The 10,097-nt window shown below is 54.1% G+C and overlaps 1 protein-coding gene across 1 annotated transcript; it reads right to left on the bottom strand.

The window, feature by feature from the left end:
- Positions 1-1,151: 1,151 nt before the first annotated feature.
- On the bottom strand, positions 1,152-9,580 carry EAH_00024010 (CAM kinase, SNF1 family, putative; the record flags this gene model as incomplete). Its single annotated transcript, XM_013396792.1, has 8 exons — positions 1,152-4,596; positions 4,723-4,823; positions 4,996-5,128; positions 5,443-5,640; positions 6,074-6,262; positions 6,958-7,127; positions 7,732-9,356; positions 9,562-9,580. The coding sequence occupies 8 exons, from the start codon at positions 9,578-9,580 to the stop codon at positions 1,152-1,154; spliced, it is 5,880 nt and encodes a 1,959-aa protein (XP_013252246.1).
- Between the last annotated feature and the right edge of the window lie 517 nt (positions 9,581-10,097).

The following is a 10,097-nucleotide window of genomic DNA, read 5'->3' as shown; positions in this document are numbered from 1 at the left end:
TATATATATATATATATTCAGTTTTGCACACGGAGAGGTGTATGCATGTACTCAGAAATTAACATTAATACTTTGGATAAGCGGAGGCAAGCGCGGGGCTTCCGCCGCTGACTCTGTTCAATCGGATTCCTAAAATAAGCCGGCGCATTTAAGGAAAGTCTTGCACACTACTGCGACAAGTCAGTACGAAGTATGCTTAGCTGATGCATGTGGGCACAGTTTGCGTTTAGAAAACGTAGTACAGGACGGCTTTGGCGAGAGCAGGAATATTTCTAGTATATGGTGTATTATATAGAGCCTTTTCGGGGTCTAGTAAGCCCACGTGCGCCAGTAAACCGATAGCATGCATATGATTTAAAACCCAGTGCTTTATATACAGCACAAACAGCTACCTGGGGGCGCATTACCGTGCTGGAGCAGCAAACAGCTAGCTATAGCTACCTAGGGGCGGGGATCCCGTCGCACTCCTTTAACGCAGCTGAAGACAACGGCTGATCGGGAACCTTGCAGGCCTTTTGTATTTTGTCTATCACGCGTGTCTCAGATTCCTAGCAGTCACTTTTTAATGAAAATGTAGTTAGTCCTTACGTGCATTTCTTTCCTTCATGTTCAGTAGAGAAGCCTCGCGTGGGCAACGAAACAGAGTTAAGTGTTTGGAGCTACGACAGCCTGCAGGTGAATTTTAGAGACAGCAAAAGGTAGCTGCTGCTGAGACGGCATTGCTGTCTTATTTTTCTCCTGAATCTCGTCGGTGCTGTTCAGACAGAGAGAGCTGCGTCGACCTACTTGTAGCCCTTCTTGCATATGCCTGCTGTAGGACTGCAACTTTGGGAAGCCCCTAGCAAGCTGTGGCTAGCTGATTTTCTCCACAGCCCTGTATCCCACCGGCAGCTAGCTGTAGCCCGCTATTTGCTGCTCTAGCACTGTATCCCACCCCTAGCAAGCTGTGGCTAGCTGTTTGCTGCTTACGAACTGAACTCGTTTCTGGCTAGCTGTAGCTAGCTGTTTGAGTGCTGAACCCGTTTTTGGCTAGCTGCTTCCTGCTTCAGCAAGGTCCCTGACCCTCTGACCCCCGCCTAAGACAACGTCGAACGCACATAATATGCTTGAGACAACATGCAACTTAAAGATAAAGCTGAGACAAGAGCAGCTCAGAAATTTCCCTGCGGGAGGCTGCACCGGTTGTTGGGTAGTCCTTGGAGATTCTTCTGATTGCCCTTTCGGTTCTCTTCAGCAGCTCCAGCTGTCTTGCAGCGAAGCAAGGACCCGCGTTTGGGCTGCTGCTGCTGCTGCTGTTGCAGCAGAAGCTGCTGCTTCCTGTTTGAGGGCAGCACCTGCCCAGAGGCTCTTGCAGACAGCAAAGACGCAGGATGGAGGCCCCCTCTAGACCCCAGAGGAACTTTCCCGGCGGTTGAAATGCCTGGAGCTCCGCTGCTGGAGCGGTGCGTGCTGGCCGTCTTGGTTCCTGGACCCACTTTTGAACGCCCATCTCCTGTTTTGCTGCTTGCTGCTGTTGTTGTTGCGGCAGGTGTTGCAGCTGCTATTGCAGCTGCAGCTGCTGCTGCAGCTGCTGTTGCAGCTACCGCTGCAGGCCGAAGCCCGTGTGCTGGGCCCGAAACGGAAGCGGATGCTGCATGGGAGAGGCCTCCTACTGCTGCAGATCTTCTCAGTAGACTTGTGCTAGTTGTTGCTGTTCGAGGTGTCTTCTGCATGCGGCTGTCAGGTGGGGGCCCCTTGGAAGCCTTCTGGGCAGTCACTGCTGCTGTAGTGACACCGCAGGGGTTCGCAGGGGCCCGTGGGCGGTCGGTTGGAAGGCCTTCAGCTGTTAACGAACGGTGTCGACTTGTCTGTAGAGCAGCTCCTCTTGCTGCTGCTGCGGCTGTTGCTGCTGCCTTTGCTGCAGCAGCGAGAGCTCCCGCAGCCCCCCCACCAGCTCGGAGGGGGGCGCGGGACGTGCCAGTTGCTGTTGCATGCGGCAGGGGCGCCAGTTTGAAAGTGTCCGTCTGGGGCCTCTTCGCAGACAGAGGCGGATGAGAAGCCGAGCTGCTACTGCATGCGGTGGAGCTCGCTCTGACTACTGTAGCGGAGGGTCTCTCTCTAGCTCGCATGTCTTGCGTCTTCACGCTTGCTTCTAAAGCACTGCTTCCAAGGCGCCTGGTGACCCTGTTGACTGCTGCTCCTGCTGCTCCAGCTGCTCCTGCTGCTGGTGTTGCAGCTGCTGCGGCTGGTGGTGGCGCTGCTGCTGCCTTTCCCCCTGCAGCAATGCTGCGCCTAAGGGTGACGCGGGCAGTCAGAGACCCCCTGGGCGGGGGAAGCCTTGCTAGCGAACCTTTCCTCAGAGAACCATCCAAGTTAACCCCAACTGGGCCCCGCACCACCGAACTGGAAGGAGCTGCAGCAGCAGGAGCAGCAGCAACTGTTGACGACGATGGAGCACAGCCGGTGCTAAGAGACAAGCGTAAAGGCGCAACTCTCCTCAGAGGCCCCTTCAAACCCACAGCCTTCCCTTGCGGCTTCGCCGCAACATGGGGCCCCGTAAGAACCCCCGTGGGGGCTCCAGCGGGGGCTCCCGCGGGGGTCTCTACGCGAAGGCTGGCCCTCGGCGTTTCTGTTGTCGTCGCGCTGCGCCCTAGGGCTGCAGCTGCTAGTGACAGCCGTTGCTGCTCTGCACGTATGGAGCCTCGCTTTGCTTGCCATGTGCTGGAGTGCTGCAGCGGTTGCTGCTGAGCCCGCTGCAGTGGTGTCTGCCGTTGCTGCTTCTGCACTGAGAGGGAGGCGCTGAGGCCTGAGGGCTTCCGATTTCGAATGCATGCACCTGTTGCTGATGCCGCTACTGAGGTTCCAGCCCACGTTGAATTGCTGCTGCTGCTTCTGCTGTTGTTGCTGCTGATCTTTTTGAGGTTGGTAGGGCTTCTCGTGGCTGCATCTTTGGGGCTTTGTGCCGCACTTGCAACTGTTGTTTTGTCTGCTGATTTCTGCGTTTGTTTCTCTTCTTCTTGCATGCGCTTGCCCCCTTGTTCGCTGCGTGAAGGGGCCTTGGGAATGTGTTGAGTAACAGAAGAAGACAGCCGGGATGGCACTGACACTGCACCGTCTTCACTCCCACCCTTCGAGTTCAGCTGCAACGATCTTCTGGGTTTTGCCGCTGCCAGGGGGAGCTGAGCAAGGGCGACGGCCACAGAGGAAGCAGAAGCTGGGGGACTTCTATGCTGAATCTGAGGTGTCTCTGCATGCGCTGACACGCAGCGTTGCGCCTGATGGGTGGACAAGCCAGATTCGGCTGGTGCAACAGCACAGCCCTCGTGCTGCTGCTGCTGCTGCTGCTGCTGCGTGGTGCCTTCGCAGCTAAGGTCAGCAGCAGTAAGCAGACAGCGTGGAGACAACAGAGACTGCAGGACACGGCGAGGGCTTTTGGGGGCCCCTAGGTTACAGTTGAGTTGGGCGCTGGGGGGCAGTGGCTCTCGGGCAGTGAGGAGGCCCCTGAGGGTGTACTCGTCTCTACTGGGGCCCCCCTCTAGACCCACGGATTGCTGCAGTGACTCTCCACGAAGCTGCAGCTGCTGCCGGACAACCATATCGCGCATCATGAGCTGCGTGAGCTGCAGAGCCTCACAGTTTGTCTGCTGCTGTTGCGCGGGTTGCGGCTTCTCCAGGACTGGGAGCTTCTCATCGTGCTGCCCCTCGTGCTGCACCTGCTGTTGCTGTTTCTGCTGATGCTGCTGAAGAGAGGATTCAAGCCGTTTCTGTTTCAAAGGCGTGTCCTTCCCCTTCTGCTGCAGAGTGCCTGAGCGGTTATCCCAAGAGGTTGTTGGGCGCTGCACTACGCTGTTTCTTGATGGAGACCCTACTGTCTCTTTTGCTTGTGTCTCCTTCTCACATGTTCTGCGATCACTACGCTGCAGCGGCAATGGGGGGCCTTCCTGAGGCGGTTGTGGGGTGTCTGGACTTCTAAAGAACCCCCCGCTCGCGCTCTTTTCTGTGGGGCCCCCTACAGAGGCGCCCCTTTGTTGAGCAGCCCGAGGGGGGCGTTCAGAGTCAGAAGATAATCTTGGGAGTTGAATGGATGGCGTCTGGCGAGAAGTTTCCGCTGAAGCGATAGGGCTGCTGCTGCTGCTGCTTCTGCTGCTGCTTCTGGTGTTGGGGGCGGCTTGCGCCCTGGCGGAGCGGCCGACCAGCGGCTGCAGCAACTTCTCTGTAAGCTGCAGCTGGTGTTGCTGCCGTTGCTGCTGCAGTCGCTGCTGCAGAGAAGTCTCGGAACTGCAAGACCCCTTCAAGCGCTTCTGAACTGTGGGGCCCCCAGGAAGGCCGGGGGCCCCCTTGGGGGCTTCTCGAGGGGCCCCAGACTTGGGCGCAGGTCGGCGGGGCCCCTCAGCCTTTGCAGTTTGAGATTCTGCAGCAAGAGAAGGAGTTGTTGTTGGTGTCTCGCTCTTCTCTGCAACAGACGCAGAGCTGTCTTTGGGGCATTTGAGTCTTGTAGACGCCGGAGAGGGGCCGCCGCAAGGAGGCAAAGAAGGGGAGCTTCGCTGCTGCTTCGCTGCTGCTGCTGCTGCTGCCTCCTCCTCCTCCCGCCTCTTCTTAAGACACAGCAAATAATACCTGAGGAACAGGCCGCAGACGTGGGCGGCGGAGCACATGAAGGACACTACATTGCATGCAACGGAAATCCTGTGGGCAGCGAACTTAACTGCAGCAGCAGCAGCAGCGGAAACAGCAGAAGCTTACGTGGCAGCGTGCGCGCCGACGGGATGGCATCGGATGTGGCATTCGAGGGCCTCAAGGGAGTAATTGCAAGGCGGCATTTGTTCTAAGATGTCTCTTCTGAGCTGCAGCAAGGCACACGCATCCAGGGCAAAACCCTAAACCCGAAGCACTTCCCTCCCTCTCCGCTGTCCTCCGCAGTGTTTGTACAACAAAAGCTGTCCAGCGTTCGTGCTGCGGTGGGCCACACACCTTTCGCATAAACCCTAAACCCCAACCCCCAAACGCTGAACCCACCTGTGCTGAGGGGGGCGACAACCATTCAGCGCATGCACGGCAGTCTTTTAGAGAGCAGACTGGGGGCCCCGAAGGCCAGCGGGAAGAAGAAAGACTGAGGGGTATATGTTGAATTCCTCTGCCTTCTCGCAACCTGAATATACAACAAGTTGATTGGCAAGGACAGAGCAAATAACCCCCTTTCTTCGGTTGCATGCACCGGGCCTACAACCCTAAACCCTAAACCCTGAGATACTCAGCATAGCTGCGCCTACTAGGGTTTAGGGTTTCTGAACATCTTCCCCTCTTCGCTGCGGTAGAGGGAGTACAGCTAGAGAGCGAGGGAAAGGAAGAGCAACGAGCTTCTAGGGTGTATAAAAAGGAGAGAAGAGAGACTGTTTGTTGCGGCTACAGTAGTAGTAGTTGCTGTTGTTGCTGCTGTCTTTATTGCTTAAAGGAGACACTCACCAAGGATGCTGTTTGATTTGTAGAGGCCCTAGACGTTTTAAAGGGCACGTGTGTAGAATCCCCTTTAGGAGACTGCTGGCTTCAGCACTTAAATACTTGGGGCAGCCAAACTGTCCGCTAACAATACTCCTGTAAAGCCCCTCTGTAGTGTTCTCTTCAAAGGGGAGACGTCCCACTAACAAGGCGTATAATATTACGCTGAACCAGAGAGAGACAGAGATATAGAGGAGACAGCAACACATAAGTAGGGATAGAAATAAAGATTAAGAGAGATGCAGGAGGAGACACAGACAGATATAGATATAGATGGACGCGGAGACAGACAGATACAGAGACAAGGGCAGAGACAGAAGGAAAAAAAAAAAACAAGGAGACGGAAACATAAAGGTTCAGACAGGAACAGACTGGTAAGGAGACAATGACATAAAGGGACACAAGCAAAACAAAATATAACGGTGTTTAACCAGATCTGCATTTGCTGCTACTGCTGCTGCAGCCTCTGCTACTGCGGCTGCTCTAAAGTACTCGAGGTAAGAAATGAAGGGAATGGGGCCAACTAATGCATTAAAAGAGGTGTGCTTCTCCTGCGGCTGCTGCTGCTGCTGCTGCTTCTGCTGGTGTTGGGGTGTACCCGCAGCTCCAGATGTCTACCGCCAGAGGAGAGTAGAGTTTTCCTTGCACGATTTCTGGGGCTGCATAAGAGGGGGAGCCGCATGCAGTTTTTAACATGGGTTTGTGGCTGTAGATATTGGAGAGGCCGAAGTCTACGATTTTTATATTCATTGAGGCATCCAGAAGAAGATTCTCGGGTTTTAAATCCCTTAGCACCAAAGAACAAACAAGAAACAACAAACAAGCAAATGAAGACAGAAGGAAAACAGCAAAAATAAGCAGCAACCGAAAAAGAAGATAACTAAACAACAACACCGAGACATGAATGCAACAAAGAAGGTAAATCAAATGAAGAGGGAAACACCGCAGCAGCACAAGCTCACGAAGAGACACAGAGGGCAAGCCCCAGGCAAAACAAATACAATAAACACAGCATACACTGCAGCACAACCTGCTGCTGCTGCCGCTGCAGCAGAAGCTCGAAGGTGCGGCAAAAGCAAAACGAAGAGTCAAGAAATGGACACCACAATCAAAGGATAGCAGCAGCAGCGGCATAATAACAATAAAAGCAAAAACAAAAATAACAATAACAATAACAATAACAATAACAATAACAATAACAATAACAACAACAACAATAATAATAACAATAATAATAATAACAATAATAATAATAATAATAATAATGAGGAAGAAGAATTATAGAAGAATGTTCAGAGACAAGAAGTAGAGGGCTAGAGAGAGAAGTGAAGCGAAGCGAACAACAGCAGGGGACACAAGACCCATGTAGCGAATGGAGAATAAACAAAGATCCCGTCGTCCATGCACGCATGTACACACACGGAGCGGGGTGTACAGACAGCTTGCTGCTCCGTTGCTACTGCTGCTGCTGCTGGTGTCTACCTGTGGCAAATGCAGAGGGAATGAAGAGCCTCCACTCCCGAAAGAATTTGCCTGAAAAGACGTCGCGCTGTCCCCTCATCTACTCGTTGTCTCTGCACTATGAAATCAAACAACTCCCCTCCGCTGGCTAACTCCATCACCAAATACAAACGCGAAGGAGTCTCCAGAATCTGAACGGCACAGCAAACAGCAGCAACATAACAACATAGCATCGAAGCAACACGCTGCAGCAGCAAGGGCCAAAGAGAAAAACAGAGACAGAGATTGAGGCCAGAAGAGAGACCGAGAGGGAGAAACGGAGACAGAGAGACAGAGAAAAAAGCAAGGATACAGAGATGAAAGCAGAGAGACATAGACAGAAATAGAGAGGTAAACAGACAAACACAGAGACAAACAAAGACAAGAAAGCGTCCCTTCATGGCACTAGCAAGCGCCCATATCTTCCTCTGTAGGTTTCTTTCTCTCCTTTGTCTGTCTTTAGCTGCGTGCAACCTCTAGCAAAGTTAAGACCCCTTTTCAGTATGTGGGGTGTATAGGCAAGTCTGCGCTGTCGGGTTGGCGCGAGAGCTAAGGGTGTAGGGTTTGAGATAACGGTTTGCTTACTAATATATAATACTATACAAGTAAGCAATTATATAAACACTGCGAGTAAGATATTCTATACCTGATACCAAAGGAACATTACAAGTATAGAAGTATTTAAATATATATATATATATACATATATATATGCATATATATTTGTGTATTTCTGCATGCATACATATATCTTACCTCGAGCAGATGGATAATGTGTGGGTGCCTAACTGCCCTCAAAATATGAATTTCTCTCAGCACGCGTTCTGCATCTTCTGCTGCTTTGAGTTTCTCCTTCTCCAACACCTTCACAGCCACGCATTCTCCTGTAAGTGCATGCGTCGCTACACGCACCTTGCCGAAGGTACCCTCCCCAATCGTCCGCCCTAACAAATAAGACCCCACTACCTTTTCAGGGGGTCCCCTCGCCAGCGCGGCCTGCAGCAAGTGACCTCCAGGGGCCCCCCTTGTAGGGGGGGTTCCTGGAGGGCCCCCCACAGGGCCTCCTGGGGGGGCCCCCGTACCCCACTTCTCCTCCAAGACCTCTGCTGGTCCCTCTCCGGCGCGTACTGATGCTGATGCAGGTGCGCATGCAGCAGCTGCTGGCTTGGGTGTCTCGGCAGGTTTAGCTGCCTCCCTGCGTCTGGGGTTTTCTTCTTTTGGTGCTACTGGCCGCTCTGCGTCGGTGTTTGAATTAGGCTTATCAGAAGCAGCCCCTCTAGAAGGAGAATCTCTTTCAAACGACTCTTTAAAACGCAGTGCTGCTCTCTCGTGGGCCCTGCAACCCGAGGGGCTCCCCATAGCTTTGAGGGCCCCCCCGCCTTTACAACGGAGGCGACGGGCCTCCAGCTGCTGCACAAGGTTCTGTACGTGGCTGCGGGGGGCCCTTGGGGTTTCTTCACAGAATAAAACACCTTGCAAATGACTGCTGCAGCTGGAAAGCCAGGAAGGGGGGGCCCCCATGGTGGAGGCCCGAGCCGTTAAGTGCCCCCGACGCTGCTGCTGCTGCTGCTGCAGCTGCTGCCGACGCAGCTGCTGCTGCATCGGAGACAGACGCTCCGCATGCCACTCGTTGTGCTGCTGCAGACGCACACTGTAGCCCTTTGCCTCTGCTGCTCTTCCAGCTGCTGCTGTAGAGTCAGGACCCTGCATTTGCGGCATGTGGGGCGCCCGGTAGGGAGAAGCGGGGGCCCCTAGGGGGGCTCCCAACCTCACTTGAGTCCTAGGGCTGGTATCAAATGCCCCCGATACAGAACCGAGGTCTAAGCGGAGACGAGCAGCAACAGGTAGCTGCTGCTTTTGCTGCTGCGCCCCAGCCCTCTGAGAGGCTTGACTTGCAGCACGAGGGCCCCTGGAGTCTCCTGTTGCTGCAGGGGGGCTTCCCCCGCGTCCCCTGAGTTCAGTGCCCATGCCCTCTGGAGCCCCTAATGTCTTAATTGCATGGGTTCCATCCTCTATCTGTCTCTTCTTCTGCGAAGAGTAGGGACAGTCTCCTCCCCCCAAACGGTTAAGCCCCTTCGTCTCCGCAAACGCATGCAGGAGATTCGGAGGCTTCGCTGAAGGTGGGGGCCCCTGACAACTCCCTTTGGGGTCCTCCAACCCCTCTGCCTGGAGGGGGCCACTCCGGGGGCCTCCCCTGTAGGTGCAGAGGTGCAGCACCGACTCAGGGGTCGGCGTGGGGGTCTCATGGGCCCACCCCGGCTGCGGCTGTCGATGAGCGCCGCATGCAGCCCCATTAAATTGAATCCTTGCTGTCTGTGGGGGTTGAGACGACCGACAAACCAAGGTACTTCCTTCACTGTCTCCTGTGCTGCTGCAGGGTACTGTGTGAAGGGGCAGGTGCAGACGAGGCACAGCAGCCCTCCCCCCCTGCTGGAGACACAGGGGGCCCCCTCGGGGGCCCCCCCCTACCACTAGATCTTCACACTGCAGCGAAGAGGACCCTAAAAGGGGGCGCATGGCTGTAGGGTCCCCCGCAGCAGCGCGGGGGCCCCACAAGAGGAGGAAATTAGGTTTAGGGGGGCCCACCTGCGGCGAGGGAATGCATGGTAAAGTGACGGCGAAGGAGACAAGAGCTGTATATCGCTATGGCTTTTACTTAATTCAAATTGTTGTGGTGTTTTTGAGCTCATTCATTTTCCTATTTTCATAAATAACGGAAGTATTTGCCGTGTAGAGTTTCAGGCCGATGGATGGCTAGCAGCGGCTTCAGGCCCTTGCGGGCCAGACGTGCCCTTCCGTTTTTGTTAGGTGTTGTTCCCTCTTTCTTTGGTTTCCTCTTTATCTCCTTTTGTTTGTGTGTTGTTGAGAGAAAGAGGAGGAAAGGCCTCGCGCTGCGGCGCTGTTGTTGTTGTGGGTTTGCTGGCTGTTCAGGTGTACGTACGTACGCCTCGTTGAGCTGTCTTCCTCCCCACGTTGAAAAGATACAAAGCCAAAAAGACAAACTGAAAAGATTAAACTTTAAAGCAACAAAAAGAAGAAAAGGGATAAGGCGCTGCCTGGGCCTCTCTAGCTGTCGCGAAGGCAGGAGGAGCGACAGAGAAACCTTGAAAAGAAAGAGAGGC

Source organism: Eimeria acervulina, genomic scaffold (assembly GCF_000499425.1).
Source record: "Eimeria acervulina Houghton genomic scaffold, Eah_scaff186, whole genome shotgun sequence".
NCBI lineage: Eukaryota > Apicomplexa > Conoidasida > Eucoccidiorida > Eimeriidae > Eimeria > Eimeria acervulina.
Note: the sequence above shows the minus strand (reverse complement) of the source record. Positions and strands in the feature narration are given on the sequence as shown.